This window comes from Miniopterus natalensis, chromosome 7 (assembly GCF_054644295.1).
Source record: "Miniopterus natalensis isolate mMinNat1 chromosome 7, mMinNat1.hap1, whole genome shotgun sequence".
In the NCBI taxonomy this organism is placed as follows: domain Eukaryota; kingdom Metazoa; phylum Chordata; class Mammalia; order Chiroptera; family Miniopteridae; genus Miniopterus; species Miniopterus natalensis.
The window spans coordinates 39,236,406-39,261,751 of NC_142087.1; the positions used below are offsets into that span (position 1 = coordinate 39,236,406).

Consider the following 25,346-nt stretch of genomic DNA (forward strand, 5'->3'; position numbering starts at 1 on the left):
ATACTAATCAGACAATACTAGGCATGGACAAAACAGGAGAGAGTAATCTTTATTTCTCCAAAGACTCTTATCCATATCCTTTGTATTGTTATCAGTATATTAGGTTCTGAAAAGTATTTTCTCATAGTTTTATCTTTCCTGAAATTGCTTTTTGAGAAACATTGAGTGAAAGATGCAGTATGCAAACAAATTGAATTAAATATGAAAGACAGATGATTTGGGCTCTGTTCTAATGTACTAGGGAGCCAACCAAGCCCAGATCATTAACATTCATGGAAAACCTCATCACTTACCATGTGCACTCTCAGACATCGTAGAAAATTTCTTCCCCTAATCTCTACATAACTTGATTACTTCTAAATGTACTAAAATTAAAAAAAGTTACTTTGTCAGTCAGGCATCTTAAATTACTTCTCATTAATTTAAATTTGAATTAGATTGAGAACAGATGGTCTTTCCCCAAACGATTGTTTTTTCATAAATAAATTTATAAAATCCTAGACACTATTTTTCTTAAAGTTTCCAAATAATGAGAGTACATATGTGTCATATTTCTGTTTTTATCCTCAACTGAAGATACGTTTTTATTGATTTTTAGAAAGAGGAAGGGAGAGAGAGAGAAACATCGATGTGAAAGAAACATCTATCAGTTGTCTCCCGTGTGGGCCCCCACCGGGGATGGAACTCACAACCTTTTGGTGTGTGGGACAAAGCTCCAACCAACGGAGCCACCAGGCCGTGGCTACCTGCTGGATTTTTAACCTAACTTACATTTATTGTATTTTAAGTACTGCTCAAGATTTAGAAAAAGTTTTTTTCTCAGTTTCATTCAGAAATGTATATGTCTTAGAGATTTCAAAAGGACATTTGTTGCGTGTTTGGAGATGAATTATTCGCTAGCCCTGTCTACATGGAACAAAGCTGAGACAGAGGACATGGCAGGGAGAGGCTTATGTGTAATCAGAGAATGTGCACACCATCTGTGTACTTTACTTCCAGGCTCTAGAATGTGATGCACTGAAATCTAAATACTTCTGAGGACGTGATCATCTGCTCTCTAGTTTAGTAAATGTGAAGCCTCAAAGTAGAAGAAGGGAGAGTGACTTTTATTTGAAGGTGTACTAACTACAGTGAAAAGAGAGGATCCTCAGCTATCAAAGATGTTAAAGTTGGGATCTGTCCTTTTTAAAAACAGGTTTAAGTTTATATTATTATTTTAGAGACATGACAGCACTGTTTTTACAGTGACACGAGGCTACATACCAGTGATCGTGTGTGTGCGTGTGTGTGTGTGTGCGCACGCGCGGTCGCGCATGCAATAGTCCAGAAATTTGAGTTTTAACATTGTTAAGCAAGTGGGCATCTCTACCAGTTAACTGTCATTTTTCCCCTAATTAAAAATGTGTCAGGAACTTGGGAGAAAAGCACTGATGCTCATTAGTTCAAACAGCATAGAAATGGAATCAGTGACCCTTGCAGCAGGCGGTTTCTTACCTCCTATATCTCTCTTTTTTGCATTTTCGGCCTCATCTTACAGATTGTTTATTTCTAGTGAGGGTAAAAGCCATCTGCCGTGGCACCTCAATATGCAAGAGATTCTGTGGCCTGAAGGAGGCTCTGAGCAGAGCAACTTTGCTATGCATGAAGTTGGCCGGGAAGGAGGGTAGTGTGCATTGAAACATAAATATATTAATTTTTTAAAATTCAAGTTCACTTTTAAAAAATATAATAGCTTCATTGAGCTAGAACTTACGTCATGCAGTTTACTGATGGTTTTCAGTAAATGCAGAGTTTTGCAACTCTCATCACAATCAATTTAGAGCATTTTCTGCAGCCGCAAAAGAACCCTTACCATGTGAATCCTCACCTTCTTTCACTCCTTTGCAGCACTCCCTCTCTTTCCTTCCCACGTCTTCAGCTCCCTCTTTCCTTATTCTTTCCTGCTGGTCCTCCCCTTGCCTGCTCCTCTTCTTAGTTTCTCTTTCTTTTCCTTGCAAGTGGCAAACACAACTTTAGGGTCTGGCTGTTGTTCAGTGCCAAGGAAGGGAGAGGAGGGAGGACCAGAGGGATCAGCCTGAAAGTCTGAGAGCACCTGCCCGTGAACGTGAACAGACGGGAAATTTGAAAACGAGAACGCCGCTTTCCAGCACTTCCTCTCCTTCTGCTGACACCTCATTCTGTCCCACAGGCCCACTCGCTGCGACCACGCTGCATTCATCCCACCCCTGTCCTTTCATTCTCCAAAATAGTAACCACAGACAGACGAGCGATGCAGATATATCGCTGTCACCTACCGGCCCCCGTACACACACAGGAGAGGGAAAGAGGGTCAGAAGCAGCCCCCTGTGTGTAAAAACTGACTCCTACAAATGTGCTGAGATGACCTTTCAGACACATGTTCAACTGCAATGTTTATTTGCTCTATCACCAGATGAAATTTGATAGGGGCCTGGGACATAAATTGGATTAGAGATTCCCCGAGAAAGCAGAGACACTGCTTCCCAGGCTGCAAAGGACTAAGTGCATCCTAGCAGTTACACTTCACCACATCATTTCAACCATCTCCTCCGACTGGTAGTCAGTACTCATGGTGAGACCTGCTTGGCCCTGCAGCCCAAGTGCCTACCAGGTCACCTGCATTCACTCTGTGCAAGTCTGCCGAGGACTTGTCCCAAATCCAGATTCCGTTAGCCATGGTGCCGTGGGGACAGGTGACTCAGTACCAGGAAAGCCCCCTTGCCCTCTGCTTTTCTTCTTTTTTTATTTTTTAATGGAAAAAGACTGTATTAGAAGAAGACCACAGGTAAGTATGAGAAAATAATATAAAAAACCTCTCTCATTTTTAAAGAAAATGGAGAGATCAGGGCGACTGTAGTTGTTATTGACCTTCTGTGAGTGGAGACCCCTGGCCCAGGCATTTCCTGGGCTCCCAGGAGGGCTGCGACCTCAGTGGAGGGATATGCCCCTTTTGTGTGTATTGGCACATGTACATTTGTCAGCCTGGGAATCCACAATATTTAATCAATTCTCAAAAGAATTTTGACCCCAGAAAGGCTGTGGAATAATGTTTGCTAATCATTCAGAAAAGGCCTACAGAGACAAGAGTACACCTGAGAGACTGAGGCCAGGCAGGGGGTGCTCGAGCCAGCAGAAAGAAGGCAGGTCAGCTGGGACAGCAGCTGTGTTGCCCATGGGTTGTCATTGGGGATAAAAATTTTGGAATTATCCCAGAAGTGAGAAGTTCAAGTCTCATGACAATGATTATGACATTGATTAAACCCATCTACATACATGGACACATTTGAATGAGGCCTGCACACGTATAAAAAACCCACAAAGGAACAGAGAAAAATGTTAATGGTTTGCAGTGGGAATAGAAGGACATTTTTCCTTTTACTAACATTTTATACTAGGAATTTTATAATTTAAAACTATATATAACTTTTATAATTTTCCTCAAAATAGAAACTTCAGTATATAGTGTGAAAGCTAAAACAAGGACAAGAGATACTTTGTTCAAATCCTAAGCTAGTAAAATTCCCCATAATCTTCATGGTCTAAAGAGATAAGTAACCTTGCAAGAGTGTGGGTAGAAAGCATGGAGCTGAAATCTCTAAAAATTCAGAACACTTTTATAAGGATTTCACTGTCAAACCGATAAACTTAATGAGTTAATAGAGATTTAAACAATTTTAAATCTAACAAGGTGAACAGGTAGAGTATTTTGAAGTCCCAAAGAAGCTGTTTCAAAGAACAGCCACTTCCAGAGTGGAGTCATAGGTTAATTTCCTATTTCATATCAAGTGTCACTTTAAAAATTGGCCCATCACTGGTCTAAAAAGAAATTGACTATTTATCAGAGAGAAGATTTCATATTGTCGACTCTAAAGAAATCCTGATTTACCTGCACTAAGTTCCTTCTTCAAGTCTCTCTAGACATACACGTGGGCACATGCTCAGCCCCTTGAAAGCCTCAATATACCACAAATAAGGAGGGAATGTGCTTCCCAGAAGGCTCAGAGGAAGGGAAGGGAAGCAGCCAGCACTGTCAAGCTCCCACGTTCTAGAAAGCCCATCTGCCCTGAAACCGACTGAGCTTCAGTGAATTCTCAAGGATGGACTCCCAATCAGTGACTCTAGCTGTGAAACCCAGTTCTATAAATCACACCAAGAGCAATTTATGGACCTGAATAAACCACGCTCTTGCAAAGTAGACCTAGTTTAGGCTTTCTTAGATTGCAAAACTAACACATCTAGGGAACTTAAAATGCCATCTTATCTAGATAGATTTGCCAACAAAAAATGTACAACTGGAACATTTCTGTTGAAACCATTTTTGTACAAGCAAGTTTGTTTTTAAATAGTAATTGATAAAATTAAAGACAAAAGAAACTTTTTCTACCTTTTTGGATATTAGTTACCCTCAGTGCCACCCCAAAGTCCTACCTCCTCCCTGGAGCCTCCCCTGCCATGCCAATGACGACTTTCTTGTCTGAAGAGTGCTCTTTATCATGAAGGCACACATCCTTGTGCCATTTTAACCTACATGAAATATGACCCCATCCTGTTACGCCTGGAGCCAGAGGCACGCACACAGGGCACTCCTGTTGTACCTGGCAGAGCGAGTGGCAGTGCAGGAGGGCTGAGCGTCTACCTGCTCACACCAGAACTCCATGAGTGTCAGATGAGTGATGTAGAGGGTGTCATACCATGTCCTTCCCTTTGTCATGTCATGAGATTATTTGAGTGACGCAGTGGTTAATCCAGTGACTCGCAGAATGTGTCACCGGGCGAAGTAAGCAAGGTGAAGTGGACAGTGTAGGCAGAACCTTTGGAGATTTCAAGGCAGTGCTGAGATTTTCAGGGAACGTTACTAGATGCACAAAATGTAAGCAACCATAGTCTGTGTGCAGGCTGAGACTTGGAGAATGCGCCCATCCTCAGCGACAGCCACGGGTCTGCTGGTGGCTTCTCACTCTGAGTGGCGTTTGTCTGCTCACCTGCAGAATGAGTCCAGAATTGTACTGTCAGGCCCACGGTTTACAATGTTAGCAACAAACTACATTATCTTACCCCTTAAATCAGCAATTCTACCTTACCCAGCTTCATCACCACACTTAAAAATTTATATTGCAGTGTTTTCCTTAACAATTCCCAAATTTAGTACATCTTCACGTGCCACTGATTACTTTTCTACAACAGCATAGGAAGGAACTTCTCTGGCCCTGCTGCTTTTGTCCAGACCCTCATGGCTGCTGCCCAGATGCCGCCCCTGCCGTCCCTCAGGCCACCCTCTTGGCCAGAGCTGCTACAGTGACCTTCCAGACCTTTATCTACTGCATCTCTGATTAGTCGAAATTCTTAGCCAGACATTTGGATTCCCACACCCTACCCCAATCGTGAGCAAATGTTGCCCACAGTCTTGCTCCCAGCTGGATTGCTCTTTTCCGGTGGTGGTTTGTCTCTGTCCCTGCCCCTGGGACTGATTGAGGCTGGTCCTATTTCAAGGACCTGCCCCCATGCTCTCCTGGGTCCTAATTTAAGAAACAATAACAGCAACAGCAAAAGCAGTTTTCTGAAAACATTCCCTTCCCAGATTTTATTTATTTAATGAAATAATGCATATACTATGATATGCATTTATTATAATGCCTGGTTACATATTAAATGTTTAATAAGTATCTATTCCAATTGTAATGATTATATCACTATTAACTATATACATAATAACAATAAACCACAACATTCACTGCTTTTGCCTTTTAGATTTTTAATTTGTTTGGTTCTTGACCTTTGAGGTTAAGGACCACTGAGGTGGGATTTTTGCTGTACTTTGGGTTACCACAGTGCCTACAGAGCTGTGCATAGTCACATTCTGTAAATATCTGTGGGTGAAATTAAGAGCAGCAGCTTTTGCCTCCTGCTCCTGGCCTCCACTAAGACAGGACACTATTTGGATGCTCGTGTAGCTGTGTTAGGTGAAATGGTGCCTTTGGCCGTGTCGATGCCACCTTAGTGTATGTATATGTGGGTATGAGATATTTAAATTCTCATTTAAAAATGTGCTAGTATAGACCTTTAAAATCTTTTTCTAGCAGGAGGTCAAGACTGTCTCTCCTCTATTTTCTTGTTCTTTCTCATGGTTTTATAAATTACAGCTTGTCCCAATAAAAAAAAGTACCCAGATGGCCAGTTCTTAACATCACATTTCATTGTACGAGAGGATGCACTTTGTTTCTGAAGAATTCCTTCTTTGCCACGTGTTCTATTTTTGCAGCAACTCAGTAAATTTCCGAATGAAATTGAAAAACATTAAACAGCTTAAACTCTTTCAAAGTATTCTAATATCTGTGCTTTTTCTTTTCTCTGTGTAGTCAACAATGCCAAAGAGGTTATATAAATATTCCAATATCATCAGTATCCATTTGGCAGAGCACCTAGTATGTACAAGGCATTATGATAGGTGTTTCATCGTTTTTATTTTGTCTAATGTAGTCAAAGAAAAACCTAGTCCCAGAGGTAGTTTGGCATAGTACTTAAAAACCTAGACCCCAACATCAGGCTACCTGGGTTTTAGTTCCATCTCTACAACTTCTTAGTAGAGAAGTTGTGTGGCCCTGATTGACTTATTTAACCTCTCTGTGCCTCAGTCTCTTCCGCTGTAAAATGCAAATTATAATAATACCTATTTCATAAGGATATTGTGAGGGCTGAATGATTTAACATAAAAAGAGAGCTTAAATCAGGGTATATAACCGAGTAAAAACTGTAGAAGCATAATCTGCTATTGATGATAATATGAATATTAGACTAATCAAATTGTGTTTTTATGGCATCTCTCTGTAATAGCTAAAATAATTTTACTGCCTAAATTTAGCAGAATAAAAACTTTCATGTGTATATTTTAGATAGCCCGATCATCTTTTTCAAAATATTGTACATGTTGATTCTCAACAATTAGTTAAAACAAATGACTTGAATAATATTTTAGAATAGTTTAGGGTAAGAAAAATAGTTCTGATCATATTTTCTTGAAAGAGACATTTACTTTTATCCACAATTACCCTGATGCCCCCAGTCTTTAATATCTCAGGGTTGTTTGTTTAAAAAAATGTTTTTAAACAGCACCCTTCAAGATATAATGAAGGATTCCTGTTGTTGGTTTGTATTTCTAATTAGGACAATATTGCTTTACACACACTAAATTACAGAGCACAGCCTTTGGTGTGTTAACTAATTTAGAGGGAAGAGTATTAGCAATCAGCTTCTTTAATAAGAAGTCTGCCTATACATACTTGAGCCTGCAAGTGAATTTTTATTTGCAGGTTGTAAAAAAAAGGATTCTAAGGAACAAAATAAATTGATGAACAAGATAGGACCACAGACATGGAAGCATGAAACAGACTGACAGATCTCAGAGGGAAGGCGGGAAGAGATTAACCAAAGAATTTATAAGCACAAATGCACAGCCTACGGACACAGACAATAGACAGATGAAGGCCTGCGGTGGGGTGGGAGATGGGTGAAGGAGGGCAAAGGAGGGGGTAAATGGGGGATAGCTGTAATATGCTCAACAGTAAAATAAATCAAATTTTAACATAAAAAAAGGCCACCTCTTATCCAAATGTATGTTTTTGTAGTAGTGCAGAAGACTCCCTAGCACATCACTTGGTGGGGAGGAAGGGACAGTAGGACTACTGTAAGTTTGGGACTACTTGGCTCAGGCAGCTGAAGGATGCTTTATTTTTTGACCTGGGCTTGTTTGGTTTTCCTTTGTCCATCACACTAATACCTAGACATTATACAAACATAGGAAGGCTCTGGAAGGTGGAGAGGAGGAGGCAGACCAACTAGAGACTTCATGGCCTGAGTAACAACACAGTGGTGCATTCCCTGTGTTTTCTTTCTCCTCGTAGATCTTGGGCTGGTGCTGGTTTCAAGTATGTAATTAATTGTTGTTGAAGCATTTTTATTATGGCTGCTTTACAATTCTTGTGAGATAATTTTAGCACCTGATGTCATCCTGATGTTGACATTAACAACATGAAAACATGAAAGTATAAAATTCACTGGTTAATATAAGTATATTCAAATTCAGAATATTCTAATACTGTAATGGTGGTGTATCGGTGATTTTAGGAAAAAAGATAAAGGGAAAAAAATTAAAAATTACTATAGCTACAATAACTTGTTATGGATACACTATCTTGAGCAAGAACAACAAAGCCGAGACATCACACTTCCTGATTTCAAATTATACTACAGAGATATAGTAATCAAAACAAGATGCCACTGGCATAAGAACAGACAGGTAGACCAATGGATCAGGATAAATTCCAAAAATGAATCCTTGTTTATACAGTTAATTGATCTTTTATGAGGGTGCCAAGAATACACAATGGAGAAAAGATAGTCTGGTCAATAAATGGTGGTGGGAAAAGTAGATATCCATATGCAAAATGAAACTGGACTCTTATCTTACACCATACACAAAAATCAACTCAAAATAAATTAAAGACTGCCCTGGATGGGGGCTCACTTGGTTGGAGTTTCACCCCACACCCCAAAAGGCTGCGGGTTCCATTCCTGGTGAGGAACACATACCTAGGTTGCGGGTTCAATTTGCGGTCAGGGAGCATACAGGAAGCAACTGATCAGTGTTTCTCTCTCCCTTCCTCTCTCTCAAATCAATAAACATATCCTTGGTGAGGATTTAAAAAATGAAAGATCATAAAAGAGGGTGCTGACACGCATCAGAGAATGGGCTTCAGCAAGAAAATGGGAGGGGACAAGATAAAAGCTGCCTGCCTTGCAGTTTGGCCTTGGGCCCTGATGTCGACAAGAGTCCCATTCTGTTGGCAGTTTTCCACGTCATACTTGTCCCATAAGGGAAGCAGCACCTCTCCACCCTACCCCATGTTGGTTCCCAGTAGACTGAAAATTTACCCATATCTTGGGTAATCTCATTTTAAAGCCACAGGGATTTGAAGAAACCTAACCCTGAGACCTTATAATCTCATATGTACCAATTGAGTTTTGCCCATCTCTGTGTTTGAAAACAATATAATAAAAATTGTGTTGCAACACATCCAAAAATTGTGTTGTGGTCTATATTCCAACATGTATCATTTGTACTTGTTCTTAATCTTTTTAGAAGTAAAATCAGCAACAATTTAAGTCACATGCTAGCTTTTAAAAGTTTATGTGAAAAGTATTATAGGTATTCTATAATTGCAATAATCTGCATTTCAGTATTTCTCATGCCATTTAGTACTGTTTGGCCAAGAAATTAATATCTCCTAAGAAAAAAAGGTGTTTACTTAACATTCTTATACTATGTAAGTTTACGCTACCAACATATTGACTGAAAAGGGTGAGTTATATTTATAAATTTAAATGGCAGTGAGAACAAATAATATTTTTAATTGCAGTCATTTTTGTGTTTTCTTCTATTTACGAAGTAAGAGGACCACTAGGATCTCAGTTTTAGATCTGTCAAAAAAAATCTTTCTTAAAAGTTCGCAACTATCTGGCCATTTTTTGCTTATTGAGCATTTTACCTTCTGCTTTGCTATTGATGAGCTTGGGGCTGGCATTTTTTTTTTTTATAAATTAGTCAGTTGAACCATATGAAATTCCCAATATTTAACTGTCTCTGACTTTTTAAAACTGCAATTTCATATGTGTCAATTTAATAGTTCCTGCTGTCTCTTCTCTCCCTAAAAACTACCAGCAAACTGAATTAAGGAGAGATGGGAAATGGTCTGCTCAGTCAAAGGAACCATGTCTCTGCAGGACGTTGCTGCTCAGGACTTCAGCCTGAAGTGTTTACACTTGCATATCTCCATCTGTAATGAGTGAAATTTGAATATACTATTTCCTGCTCAGTCAGGAATTGACATTTTACCTTGACCAACAGAGCTTTAAGTCATAGAAATTTCAGCTTATGTCAACTATTTTCTAAAGAGACTATGCCTTCAGAACCATTTCCCCCAGTATTCGACTAAATCAAAAGTAAATTTTAAATGGCTTACCACATCTAGGAATATCATTGCTCTTGGGGTTTTTTCTGTGGATAGACTTATGGAGAATCTTGCATGCCCTTCGTGCCTGGGCACATGAGCGTACCCACGGTAAGGGTCTGCACTGGCGCGGCCAGGCCAGCGCCTGCACGCCCTCTGCAAAGCATGCCGGCGGGCGCAGCGCCGCGCAGAGGCTCGTTCACGGCGGGCCCGGGGTGAGCTGGGCCGTTACATCCGAAGGCCCCTCATCCCCACTTCTTTTTACATTCTCTGGTCTCCCATCATTAGCTTCTGAGTTCTTCTCCAGCATTTCTTTTGAAAAGTACCTTTTTGTCACCTAGTATATCCTTTTGAACTTTAAGCTTTATTCTGATTCGTATCATCTGGAGATACGTTCTCACACACCTTGCCTCTCGGAGTCAGGAAATATTTCATTCTAGCGACGCTCGGGGAGTTCCACCTCGTTTTCATGCCTTAGTATCCAGGCGACGAAGAGGGGTACAATGAGATTAGGAAATAGTGAATGATTAAATGACTAAAGGGACTGATTTATGAATAAAGATGAAGTGGAACAAAATTTCTCTCAACTTCAGCAACTACTGCGGCAGTCTGCAGTGTGGACGGATAAGCCTTAGAGAGAGATGGCGTTAGTGTCCTGCAGCACGAGTCAGGTGCAGGGGATGGTATGAAGTTAAGAGATTTCACAGTAATGATCATTTTAAAAACCTCAGATTGAGAGTATATGTTACATGGACAGCAAAGCTGCTGAGTAATACTGTCTCAATGAAAGCTCAGCTGTGCTTGAAATGACCCTTTCCCAGTCTCCCTTAGGTTAGTATTTCAGCTTTTATCGGCAGAAAGTTCTTTCTAAAATCCCCCTTAAGTCTTGCATGCTGCAGCTTAAACAGATAACCCCCTGCTCTGTTGTTACTGGAAATAGTACTTTATCACATCTCCACTCTTCACAGAGGCCTAGCTTACGCTGGCATATGTCTCCTAGCCATGAACCATGGCAAACTGAGTACTTGCTTTTCCCTGTAAATACCTGCCTCGGCTTCTCTTTCTACAAGAAAGTTTCAGGCATCTTTAGGATAAAGTTGCTTATCCTTTGTGAGCCTGTTTTTTCACTTATAAAATAAATAGCATTAATACCATCTTTGAGTATTTAGTAATACATTTTAGAAATAATGTATGTAAAACACCTTGAATTGTAATGGACCTATAGTATATGCTCAATAAGGGTAGCTTTATTGTTATTATAAGTTGTATTTATTGGTATATATGTCTTAACTTTACTAGATTTATATTCTCTAAAGTGCCTAGCCTATAGCAGATGCTCATTTAATGGGTTTTTGAATCAATAAATGAATAAACGAATAAACCAATACCAATTATTAAAATTATAGAAAAATGCATGCAAAGGGGCACTTCTGTCTGTAGTAAAGGCTGCTGACCACTATGATGTCAGTGCAGATTTTCCCAGACATGTTGGCTCAGCTGGTGCCATCCTAACCACTACATCTCAAATTCCAGACATAAGTTGATACTACAGTCCCTCAATCTACTTTAAAACAGAGGAAAAACTGCATTTGTTCCTGATTTTTATCATGACCGTAAAATAACAAAAGAAAACTTTCACATACTCAGAAAGAATTTATTATGCACCGTGTATCAGCAAATTTACAGTAAATAGGAAATGAATTCCTAAAAAGGAACCAACTGCCTAAATAGTAGTACATTTGACTACGTGCTTCCATAGATGTAGATGATAACACTTTGATAATGATAGCAGCTACCATGTAATGGTGTGTGTGTGGATGTATGTGTTGGGGGGAGAGAGAGAGACAGAGAGATTGACATTGAGATTGAGAGATTTATGATGACAACCAGCCATAATGAGTTGGATTCAATTTCATTTCACTGGAGAGAAACTGAAGCCTGAAGCTCCTGCAGGGAATATTTTACCCAGGGTTGTGTACAGGTGACCTCCTGTCATACCTGTGCTTTCACTGACAGCAGCTGCCCCATTCCTAACAGCAGCAGAGGTTTGGGGCCTCTTTGGAGACAGGGATGTGCGCCCAGAAATCTAATAGGAACAACCAATCAGCCTGTAGGAAAAACCAGATAATTTGTCCTGGCCAGTCCTTCTGCCGACACCAACTGTTAGACTCCAACCACATCCAGGCTTTAGGATTCAGCCTTGACTCTAGTCTCTCCTCTTTCTCATTCAAACCCGAAACTTCCTAGCAAGTTTCAGGAGGCATAAGCCAAATCCAGATACAGTATTTCTGGATATGTGAATGCTAAGAAACAAAAACATTATATTCTCTTATACTGGTAGATAGTTACCTGTAATATTTTGTGATATAAATACTTAAATCAGGCTTAGCTATTGGAAGAAATTTTGAGTCATGTGTATGTAATATTTTCATTGCTCCATTGGAAGCACATCTTTATATTATTCTTAGATTAAGTTTCCAAAATTGTAAAAGCCATATATCCTGATGACTCTACCTGTAATACTCTGCTGACCAGTGTCTAGAACTTGGAAGTTTTCTCAAAGGACAATATGAAAAGAAACTTACTAGAGTGTGTTCAGTGAAAGAAGAATGTTGACTCGGTTTTTAAACGTTGGATGTAGGTCTGTTCCAGTGACACTGGTCGCTGATTTATCACTGTAAACTGACGACTGCGCTCTCATCTTATTACCAACCAGTGCTTTTGGCTGCCCGTATTCGGACATGAACTTGAAAAAGGAGACCACTCTCCATGACCCTCTGAGAGAACAACTGCCAGCGAATTTGGAATCACACTCTTCACATTTGAGAAGGAAAAATCTCTGCAGTTTGAACTTCAATGGAAAACACGAAAAGGCAAAGAGTCAGCCCAGGTAAGGGACTTTTTGAAAATGTAAAGCAGGAAGTAAACCATGTGGAACAGTAAAGGAACAAATTTGTTAATAGTAATAATTCGTTATATTTCTTTGAAATAACTCTATTTCTGGGAATTAGTATAATCACTGGCTCATAGAATTCATTTAAGCCTTGGTCTTCATTTAAAAAATATTTTTATTCATCAAAAATTTGAATTGATCTCTTTGTAAACGTATATATTATATGTAAGCAATAGGAAGCATATCTCATTTACAAAATTCTGTAAGGTTTCCTTTTACTTTGACAACTTCTTTATTCTTTGGAATCAGTTTGTAGAGGTGATTCTTTTGGCGCATGGCCAGGTATCTGTCTAGCTGGTCAGATCAGGATTTCCTCTCCTCCTTGTTAACCTGTCTCTGTCATCTTAATCCAAGTGTACTTCAGATACCATTTCTCCTGTCTCCGAATAGTTTCCTTTTTGATTTTTTGATAACACATCACCCTTTTTTCTGAAATGTAAAATTACATTTTAAGTATCAGGTTCTGACTTTTATTTACATATAATCATTTTCTAACGAGCTGCAAACGCAACCTTATTTGGTATTTTTTAACCTAAATGAGTAGTTATTTTAAATAACATCCTCTATAAAGGAGCTTGATTCTCCGTGCTTGAAAAATAAACACAGAAAAATCTAACACTAGGTAAATAATTGGAGACCAGGTAGAGATGGAGCCAAGAAAGGAGAAGCGAGAAGCGAGCAGTGGGTGCTTGCAGACTGGTCCGCAGGCAGCCGGCTCGTGCTCACGCCCTGGGCCACACGGGCCCTCTCCCTCCAGCTCTGCCGCAGCTGCTGCCGGGCCGCCGCGCCTCCTCGCCTCCAGGGCTTGCTCTTTCCATTTGGCAGGCGTGCAGGGAAGACGTGCATGCCTCTGCGGGAGCAGTTTGTACTGGAACAACTTTCTGCCCATTTCCACCTTCGACCCCAAGGGTGCTCCTTTTCTCCAAGGGGAGACTGTTCATTGGGAGGACACGCTTTTCACATAGACTTTACATCCTGGACTGTGGATTTTGTTCTTCTATTCATGCAAATGTTGTCATACAGAATTTGGGTGGCATTTCACTTTTGTCAAATAGCTTATTTTGATTTTGGTCGTTGTGCACACAACTGTGCAGATTAGCCCCCCTCTGTCTCATGATCTGTGTCCCATAGATATGCTTGCCTCTATTTCTGTAGCTGTATCTTGCATTTTTATTATTTGTTACACACCCACTCCTCTTGGTGAAACTTCACAGGGTCTAGTTGTTCTTTACTGTGCTTCACACCCACACTGTTTACAACTCTCAGTAGTTGAGAGCTTGAACATCCTTTCCATTTCCTAGTTCAGGGAGCATTTTTTCTTTTTTTAAAACTGTTTTCCAAGGAACATTATTTATTTCCATTATCCACTTGCTCTTATCCTTGCTATTCTATTCTGTTATCTTTTTTCCCAGTAAAAACTCAGTCTCTGGTGAGTATTTTAGGCGTTTATCCTCAGTGTCAAAAGTCGTAGAGACTAAGCAGATCTTTGAACTGCTCTAAAAAATTACTACACTGGTGTATTCTCTCAGAGGTCAGCTTACCCTTTATTTTCAGCACAGATACATGGATTCCCCTGTCTTGCACTCCTCTTAGGGATTTGCTCTTTTCAATATATTATTATAGGCTTTATCATTTTAAAGGGACTTTGTGCTAAAATATATCAGTTAAGTGTAATTTCTACAGCTAGAAAAAAAAGGAAAGGAGGTTAGTTGATAGTTGAGCAAAAATGTCACACACAATTCTGTTCTATGAAATCCTATTTCATGTATGCACAGAACTGTGCAAGTGGCTGGACAGGCGGGGAGTCATGGCATACACCTTGAATTCTTAAACCTTTTTTTGCTTTCAAATCTCAAGACCAAAGCCATCGTTGCACTCCAGTCTCTGCCCACTTTTATTTTTAACCAATCATTATAACAGTGTTTAGATAAATACTGTTGGCAGTCGTGCCCACTTTGACCCTATCCCCGACTCATGACACCCCATTCATGGTCTGGAATTCCATCAGGAGGTAAAAAGACAACAAGGATATCTCCAAGGAATAATATATAGTCTAATTATGAGTAGATGGAATGTATGTTAACCCTCCTCCCAGTTTCCTTGTAGTAATTCCCTGAGGTTGCCTTTCCTCTAACCCAAATCTTTACTCTTAGTATCACAAGATATCAGATATAGGTAGATGAGAATATTTCAATTCCATCTGTTCTACATGATATGAAGAAATCATTTTTACTTGGTTCATGTCCAATCATAAACATGAAGGCTAAATTAGTGTAAATTAGAGTTATAATTTCCACTGGCCTCCAATCCGTCCATCTGTCACTGAGCTCTGGACAGGCCTCTGTAATTTCTCATACAAGCAACACTTGTCACCTTAGCACCTCCAGACTTCTTGCAATTCACGTGCAAAATATAAAATTAACTCTTGACATTCTTCCAAAATCAATTAGATGCTGTCGAACAATTTAAGGAATTTTGTCTTTTTCTCAACTGCATCCCAGTTTTGTGTTTATTTTTACATTTGTTCTCATGTTCTTTGAAGAGAATGTTATTAGTAAAGATTTAGCCTTCATAATTTTGTAGTAGAAATAGTCTATGTTCACATTTTCATAGTGGAGGGCCAAGTTTTAAACTTGAAAAGATTTATCCTACTAGATGTTTACAAAACTAACCTTCATAGCAGTAGTATTACATATTAATGCAACTTTAAAGAGTCAGATTCACAGTAGGTCACCATTACTGAAAAAGTATTATAGATATTCCTTTTCCCTAGTGGTATATTTGTGGTGCATTAAATAGAGGCACGTGACCTTATATTTGAGTGTCTGTAACTTCTGTGTGTACTCTAGAAGGGGGGGAAAAAAGCTTTTAATTAGTTTAACAGTTTATAGTTTGCAGATACATTACCTTTGGAGCTCCCATAATCTTGTGATTTAGGCAAAGCGGAAAGTGTTATCACGGTGTTGCCATTTATAGGTGAGGGAGTAAAGATCCTTACTAGTAGCTGATCTGGGGTGCAAACAGAGGTCTTTTGATTAAATTCAGAGTATCCCTAATTCAGTAAACTAATAATAGTAACACCAAAAATATTAATATCATGCACTTACTTTGGGCTACAAAATATTGCGCAAAACAATTTATATACATCATCCTGTTAATTTTATTTCATCTTCACGACCACCCTATGTGTGGTTAAGTGTTCTAATTCTGATTTTATAATGTAGACACCTTAAGATTAGAAAGGTTGAGCAGAGTGTCCAAGATCACACAAATAATCAATAGAAAAGTTGGCTTTAGAATCCAGCACTACTTGACTCCAATCCTATACATGTTTCAACTACATTAGGCTAGCAAAAGCATGATAGTTGAAGACTTCGGAATTGCCTGGCTGGGCTTATATGTAGACTACTTTCTGTGGTTGTCTAGGATTCTCAGGTTCATCTTGTGATGCATTTACTTCTTGTGTTGTGAAAATAGAACTACTGAAGGGGAAGAATCTTAACTGGTTTCCTCAAACTGTTTATTCTTATTTACACTATATATATAGCACAAAATCGTCCACCTTGAACACATTTCATTCTAACATACTAAAGGCTTTTATCTCCAACAAGGGAATAAAGTTATACTTAATAAAGCAGTTCTATCATAAAGAAAATTACTCTGAAATGCAAGTCCCCTCGCTTCCCCTATATTCTGTTACCTGGCTTCTCCAGGCAGAGTAGTATATTTTTGTCATTTCCAACACACCTAAGTATTCTTTCGTAACTCCCTTTGCCTCTGCAAAGCAATGTTTAATGTTTTAATTCACACAATTGGTAGAACCATCATTAGTCAAAATACCTGTCATATTCAGTCATTCTTATTAAGAAAATTGGAGAAGATGCCTGATGAAGCTCCCTTTGTTCCCCCGGTGCCTGCCATGATGTGCGTTTGATGCCCCCCCTCAGGCCCTGACCATGATGAGACGGCTGGGGGTACGGCGAGCTCCGAGGATGGCCTGCAGCGGGCGGCTCCTGAGCGTCCTCAGTCGCTGCGCTCAAATTTAGTGCCTTCTCTGAGGTCCGCTCCCAGAATCAAGATAATGTTACTTGGTTGTTCCACATATTAATTTTCCAGGTTATTAAGTAGATTTTCTTTAATACATTAGCCTTTTCTCTCACTCCTCCCCACGCAAATTCTCCGCGTTGGGGGATAGTCTCCGCAGCGTCCCCTCACCCAGGCACTGCCCCCAGCACCCTTTCTGTTCCCCTTCTCACCTCCCTTATTCTGCCCGCAGCGTCTCCCTTCTCCCAGGCTTAGCTGGGCGTGAAGTTTTCTGTAGCAGCTCCAACCCACGTGAGCTTCTAGAGGTTAGAGACTGGGTTTTCCAGGTCTCTGCGCTTCTAACACCTAGTATAGTGCCGGACACTTGGTAGGCACCCAGCAGATTAAGAAGGTTTTGAGCAACCACTCTGCCAGGGACTGTCCTGTGCCTGGGATATGGATCAGATTAGAGAGCCTCCCGTTCCTTGTTCTTCGTGTGTGTGTGTGTGTAATGTGCCTTTTTAACACTTGTTTTGTGAGTGCCTTATTTTCTCAAAAAGATTGGAGGAGCTAAAGGGTAAGAACCAGTTTCCATTATGCTTTTTTTCTCTTCATTAATTTTTCCGTTATAGATCTCAGTAAACTAAGTCAACTGATTCAGATATATACGTTAGTTTTCCTCTTAGAATCTCAATTTCTTCATCTGTAAAATGAAGGTAAAATATGAGGCTTAGATTTTGACTATAGATATATAGATATAGATATAAGGTAGATATAGTTATAGCTATATAACTGGGCCTGGCACATAGTAGAAACTATTTAAATAGGAGTTCCATATCTATTTTTCATTTTTATAAAAGTTGTTGATTTTAAAGTCTTGCAGTTGGACCAGTCCCGGTTGTGTGTTTATACCACACATCCTTGCACCAAACATAGAAATTTAGACCTTTATTTATCTGAAATATTACTTGGCATCTGGAACTGTGTTAGACCCTTAATCAGCTGAGCAGTGATCAAAGCACCAAGACCCCCAGACCCCTTCTGGGCCTGTAGAGGATTGTGGCTGGACAGGAAACACATAGGCCACCCAGACAAGCTCCCTCCCAGGCCACACTTTCAGGTATGACAATCCTGGAGCTTAACAATGAGGAAGGATGATCTAATCCAACTTTCTCAGCATAGAAATAAGGATATCAAAGCCAAGGAATTTATTTCCTTGTTGACACTGCCATTAATTGCAATGTGTCAATCCCTCTGACTTGCAGGTCGTTGCTCTGCTCACTACTTCATACCTACCCCTACCCCAGAATTAAGATGCAGCAGAATAGATTGGTTCATGGCATGTGAATACCCGAATGACACTTACTTTACTGAATTCAGGATCCTGGCCATAGCCAGGTGCTAAAATTGGACATATTCATTCAACATTTGTCCACTGAACAAATATTTAGAAAAGTACTACTCCGAGCCCTAGTGATACAGCAGTAAACAAAAGAGACTAAAATCCTTGGCCCTTTTCAACTTTCACTTAGTGATAAAGAAAATCACCCCAAGCTAGGAAGTGGCAGAGTGAGGATTTGTACTCAAGCAAGATGACTTTAGGCCCTGCAGACTTGGCAGCGGGCACATTGATTCACTCATTGCATCAGCATTCGTTCATTCATCAAATATGTATGGAGCTTCTCCTGTTGCCAAGTGGTGTGTTAGGGGCTGGGGATATGGAGGGGAACAAAACAGTCCTATCTCTGCAGGGGGTATATTTTCAGGTAGAAGAGGTGCAGGAGTCAAAAAAGGTAAACCATAAATGAAGAGAAAATCACAGATGGTGATGGGTGCCACAAAAGAGTAAAAGGGTAACACTCAAAATGCTTTCAGCCATTACCTATCTTAAAGTCCTAGGGACATAAGCAAATCCAAGTCATGAGGGGGAAAGGGGGCAGGATTCTGTTGAATTGTTTGCAAATTGAGCATGGAATGAAGTGTGTCAAGATCAGCTCAGGAGTGTAGACAGAAACTGTAATGAGATGAGGGGACTCAGCCCTTACTTGCCCTGGTTCCTATGGCACTTCCATTATAGTCTTGTGTTTCCTAAACAAAGGTAGCATTTTGCTGTAATGTTATAAAATAACCAATGCATGCCTTAAAAAGACCTTTACAAATACTTTTCTGAACTGATTTTCTTAAGGCATTTTACAATTTATTGTGAATCTCTGGATTTCTGGAATCCTGCCTTGGCCCAGGCTCTTAGTAATTAAATCCCATCTACTGCTGCAGAACAGTGTGTGCTAAAATGTTCATGGCTCTTTGCATAAAGGAAATATTGGTGTTCTTGCACCCAAGATAAACAAAAATGTGTTGCCCAAGCACCAGTGGGTATTTTTCTCTCATCTACATATTTAATACAGCTTTAAAATAATAATTTCTCGTTCATGTAAATAGTAAAGTTAGTGCATTTAACACTTTTTTTCCCATAAGTAAAGCAATGCTTGTGTATTATAGGAAAATGAGAAAATATAGATTAATATAAGTAGAAATATTAAAAATTAAAAATTAAAAACATTAATAATACCCAGACCTTTTCCTATCAAACAGTGCAAGTTAAAGGCTTATAAGAATATAACAAAATTTCTAGCAATGATTTAGGCAATATAAAGTTTAAAAAAATAATAAATTCTCACTCCCCACTCCTCAATTCTGAAGCTGCGTCCTGAGGTTGTATGTGTGAATAGATTGCCATGTTGTCTTCTACACTTTTTCTGTATTTATGTGTAGATACAGGTATGCAGATATACATTCACTCTTTTTTTAAAAAATTACATTAATTTTTTGTTAATGCTTCTTTGAAGGTTAGCTTGTATCGCTCTGGGCAGATTACGATATAACTATGATAAATATTGGGAAAGATGCTGCATTCCTGAAAGGTTAACACGGGAGCAAATCTTTAAAGGACCCTGACACTAAATTCTGAGGCTTTAATAAAATACATGCATATTTTATCCATAATATAATATAATAAATATAATATAGAATTGAATAAAGCACTTGTAAATAAATCAACATTTATGACCAGAAGAAAAATAATCTGGTCTTGGACTTTTATTTTTATATGGAAATGTTATAAAGATACAACTAAGTACCCACAGAGAAAAAAGAAAGTTGCTGTGCAAAATTGTTGTTTGCTGGCTCAAAGAAAGTCTGACTATAAAAGACATCAGCTAAAAAAGTATGTTTTATTTATTTAACAGTATGTCATAGATAATTTGCCATATCAACACCAGTGGGTTCAGTGCATTAGTTTTAATGACTGTACCATATTCCACAGTGTGGACATACCTTAACTTACTTGACTAATTTCCCCACTGACAGGTACTCAGGCTGTTTCCAATCTTTTTCCTCTTAAAAACAATGCTGCAGTAAACATTTTCATATGTGTGTTATTTATTGATATTTATAATGCAGTACTTTTAAAAGTTTACTCTTTATTTACAAACTAAACATATTAAATGAATCCTTCTTTGGATTGATAGTCTGACAGGTCTTTAATCCACTTTGCTTTACTATAAATAAATCCACGTACATAAATATACATACACACAAGCATATGTACAGTATGCATGTCCGTAAGAAGCTTTTGCAGTCGTCATAATTTACCCCCGGCCTGCGCATCGCCTCATCACACACCGCACCCCGTTACTGATTCTTCTCACCCCCTACCCTCCACACGGCTATGCCTTTGCCTTGTCCCTCCCAATACTTCCCTTACTAAAATTTGTCTCAAGGTTTAGTTCAAACTCACCTTCAGAAAGGTTTTTCTCGTCTCTCCGACCTCTAAGCAGAAAGCCCTCTCCTGCGATGCGATCCCCTAGCGATGCCTTCCTTTCTGCCTGCGGCCCTCGCCTAGTCTGCTTCCTGCTCCGGGCGAGAGCCGGCGGTGCCCACGCCGCGGCCTCTGCTAGGTTTTCAGTCTCCGGGGAGCAGGCACCATGCAGTTGGCTGAATGCAAGGCCTGCGTGCAGGAGAAGCTCAAAGAAACGCTGATCAGACAATCTGTCTAAAACTAAAAGGCGGTCAGAGCCCAGTAGTTGCCTTTCAAGCCCTATTGTAACTAAATACAGTTATTAAAGGCAGTTTTGGGAAAAGAGAGCAGTGTGCGACAGTCATATGTGATATGTATATTCTGGCCCTGGGAACCCTTTCCTTCACTTCTACAACAGGGGTCAGCAAACCTTTCCTGTAAAGGGCCGAATAATAAGTATGTTAGACTCTGCCAGCAAGACCTCTGCTACAATTACTCAGCTTGACTGTAGTTGAAGCCGCCGTGGACAGTGAGTAAAGGAGTGAACATGGCTGTGCTCCAGTCAAACTCCATTTACCAAAACAGGCAGTGGACAAGATATGACCTGTGGCTAGAGTTTGCCAGCTCCTGCTCTAGAAGGTGCCTGGCTGCATTTAGACTGAGTTAAATTCAAATTCTGGCTCTTCTACTCTGACTTTTGTGCTTACTGTGTGACTTCAGGCAAGCTATTTACTGTCATTTTCAACACGTAAACATGATTCATTATACCTCCTGCATGTTAGGTGTCTAGTTCAGGGCCTAACATTTGCTGAACACAGAAATGGTAGCCACTGATTTGCCATATTAAAAGTAGTGGAAGCATAGAAAGAGGGTCAGAGAACATGCAGTCCCCTTTTTTCAACTGAAAGTAGCAAAATCCTAAGGAAAAGGCAAGAGGAGAAACAATGGGTAGCAGAGATTATCGGGTGACAGTGCAGGTCTGGCCAACAGAAGCAGTAATCCTCGACGTCACACACAGCATGCTCCTCTATAGAGTGAGTCAGGACAGACAGACACCTAGCTTGATACTTGCTGCGGCAACAGCAGTACTATTAATAGAAGATTTTGAAGATTGTTTAGAGTGCCTGGAACCCTGATAACTATATAAAATGTATGAGCCATTCAAGAATTATTGGTGAAATAGTGATACCTGCAGATTTCAATGGTATTACCTTTTTAGCTAAAATACAAACAAATATGGATCTTTGGCACCTTCCTAGCCCAATCATCTCCAAACATTTCAAGTGGCTGTGTGCAATGGGCTCTTCTGTGATGCACCACTTCCGTGCCTTTTTCCTCTGCCATCAAGAAAAAGCCCAGGCACGTGAGAACAGCATGCGGGGCTCTCCACAGCTTGGCTCTCACTTATTCTTTCGGCCTCACTTTTGGTCTTTCCCTGCACAGCACAGATGCTTCGTCCAAGTAAGCTGATTAGCTCATTCCCGTCCCCAGAACACTTCTCCCTCCCACTTTGCTATGCCAGTCCCATCCCAGTCTAATTCCCTAACCTTCACAAACCCTTCAGTCATCTGCATCCCCACCGTTTCAGGGCCAGACACGGCGGAGGCCTCTGCAGAGCAACCCGACTAGCCAGTGCCAAGCAGTATCCTCCCTCCACCTGCTGGGGTGTTGTTACTGTTCCCTCTCCTTTTCTTTTGCTCTGCTTGTGACATCTCAGACCCTTCTGCAAATGCTCAGTAACCCTGCGTTAACAGAAGATGAAGTATACACTAGAAGGAAACCTGGATATGGAGCTTTAAGACTTGTGTTTATGTCCAGGCTCTACCATCATCTCACTGTGTCCGAGATGGGCAAGTGGTTTAATATCTCTGAGCCTCAATCTCTTTATTAATAACAAAGGCCCTATACCTACCTTATAGAGTTTTTGTGAGAATGAAATGAGGTTAATGAAATCTAGAATCCTGGGAGTCCTTGGAAAATCCCTACCTCACTCAGGAAATGTAACCGAATCTAAACTGTTCACAGGGTTTGTCTTGGTGTGTCTCCCTAGTGATGTAATAATCTTGAAAGCAAGAACTCTACCCAAACATATTTGTGATTAATTGCAGTACCTTGCATATTAATAAAAAGCCACTCAATAAATTTAGTAGATTTATTTTTACATTGCTTTTTTAGATCCCCATCAAAATTATGTAAGGCATACTAGCTTCTAGTCTTTAATTTTGTAAGCTAGAACCAAGATCTTCGTCAGCCTAAATTGCAGAGGGATGCTTTAAGATGGTTTAAAAATCAATTCAGTTTTATAAAATTTATAGAGGTTGGAGGAAAAGTCCCAAGGTTTTCCAAAAACGTGTATACAGAGCTAAAATATTTTTCCACCTTAATTTTTTTTGGCAAAATTATTACTCTGTGCACATGTTGTGCCTCCAGCATTCCATGTCGACTAGCTCTCTACCAGATGCTCACTGCTTAAGTGTAAGCCCTCTTTCTACCATTTATATTCTTTCCTATCAGAATGTCAATAAATTCTGGTGATATAAAGAGAATATAATGAAAATTATACACATTGAATTAATGAAAATATTCCACATATTTTTCTGCATGTCCATGATGCATAAAAGTTTGTAGACTATTTTATAATATATTGTTTCACTAATTGTTCAGCATAAACCCTGTAAGGCAGGTACTATCTCTATTTTGCAGATTGGGATGCTGAATCCTCTAGAGTTTAAATATGCACCTTGGGTCACAAACTTAAGACGCAGGTGCTAAACCATGGAACCAGGTTTTCCTGCACGAAGCTGACTAGTCTCTGCATTGCACCACTGGTGGTTAACTACCTGGAGTTAGTGTGCTCCACAGAAGCTATGTAGGGCCTCTTTTTAAGGTCCAAAAATGGGATTTCAATAGGATTTTTTTCTCCATTTCTTGGGATTCTTATGAATAAGCAGTCTTAGTTATGAAAAAAGCCTAACTGATAAATTGAACGTTTCTACCAAAACATACATGTTTATGGAACATAGAGATAAAATTACCTCAAATATTGTACAAGTTACTTATCTTTCTATGTAAGGTCTTAGTAACTGAGTCAGGTTCCTCATTTAAATCAGAAATGAAACAGTGCTTCATGCCTAACCCAGAGGCTTGTCCATGAGGATAAAGTGAGAGAGATGTTGTTCAGGTGCAGTCACAAAATATATTTGCAAAGCATGCTATTATAATTTTCATTAAAATCATAAATATCACAGATAAATTAACCAACTATCTCAAGTTCTGCCTACCTAAAATTAACTATTAGGTAATTAGCAATTTTTAGATAATGAAAAGTTTCATTTTAGAAACTACCACATTCATTACAAACTATGAGCCTCAAATTTTTATAATGTTCCATGCGAGTTATAAAATTAGTCCTTACTGTCTGTTGCAACATTTAAAAGTTAATTAATTCAACAGTATAACCAAATTACTTTATATAGTTGTTTGTGCACAATGTATGTAATCTTCCAATTTAAAGAAGCTGGGAGCTAAGATCATCAGTAGCGATTATTATTTGGCCACCTCCTGTCCCTGACAGCTCCTCCTCAGACTCTGAAGAGCTTATTCTCCAGAGAGTTTAAAACATTGGGCAATAATAGAAGGAGGAGGGGCTTTTACGTTTTGATTTCAAAGTTAAGAATTTCTGAACAAAAATGTATTTTTTAAATATTAAGCTGAAGAAAAATTCTGACAAAGTTTCTGTGGAGCAAAATGCCTGCCGATTCTCTGTCGTTGACCGTGTGGTTCCTATGAGATGTGTGCTGCTGTCGTGGTTTATTCCTGCCTCACAGGATAATGAATCTAGGTTTTATTTCTGTTCTTTGTCCAGACTTGTACAGCAGGCAAAGTGTTTGAAAATCAAAGAAAAAGAAGATAATGACTTGGATAATCTCTTCAGAGGTAAAAAACAAAAACACTAGCAAAAACACAGACTATGCTTTTTGTTGTGAAGATGTCTTGTTCGGTTGGTTGGTTGGTTGGTTGGTTGGTTGGTTGGTTGGTCGGTCGGTCGGTCGGTCGGTTGGTTTTAACATTCCAGTAGGGAGTGGTGGGCAGAACCTGCCTAGAAGTCAAGAGACTTGTGGTCTAGTCCCAACCGTACCAGTAATAATTCCTGTCACTTCACTGCTCTGAACCTTCATTTTCTCAGTCTTAAAGTTAAAGGACCAGACTGTGTGTTTTCTATGGCACTCACTCATGATAGGACAAATCTAAGCCTATGGAAGTAAAAGTCTCAGTGGTAGAATCTTTTTCCGCCATCTGCAGAGGGCATGGAGGGAAACCAGAAGTATCTCATTACACTTTTATAAGTTGGGGGACCGGGAAATGTACCTCATTAGTAAGACAGGCAAAAAGGTTATTGGAAAAAAAAGTTTAATTGTTAAAAGCTGAGTATAGGAAAAAGAACTACGTGTTTTCATTTAATTATGTTTTTTTCCAATTAAGGCTTAATATAGACAAAATCTCATCTATAATTTTGAGGTTATATTGTAGCAAACTAAGGAATAAATTTTCC

At 39.5% G+C, this 25,346-nt stretch overlaps 1 protein-coding gene across 1 annotated transcript in view; it reads left to right on the top strand.

The window, feature by feature from the left end:
- L3MBTL4 (L3MBTL histone methyl-lysine binding protein 4) overlaps positions 1-24,754 on the top strand; it is a 153,677-nt gene extending 128,923 nt beyond the window's left edge. Inside the window, exons 14-15 of the mRNA XM_087818958.1 lie at positions 12,739-12,912; positions 24,660-24,754. Coding sequence (XP_087675084.1) covers positions 12,739-12,912; positions 24,660-24,750 — 265 coding nt within the window. The 3' untranslated portion in view covers positions 24,751-24,754. The remainder of the gene's footprint in view (positions 1-12,738; positions 12,913-24,659) is intronic.
- The last annotated feature ends 592 nt before the right edge of the window (positions 24,755-25,346 follow it).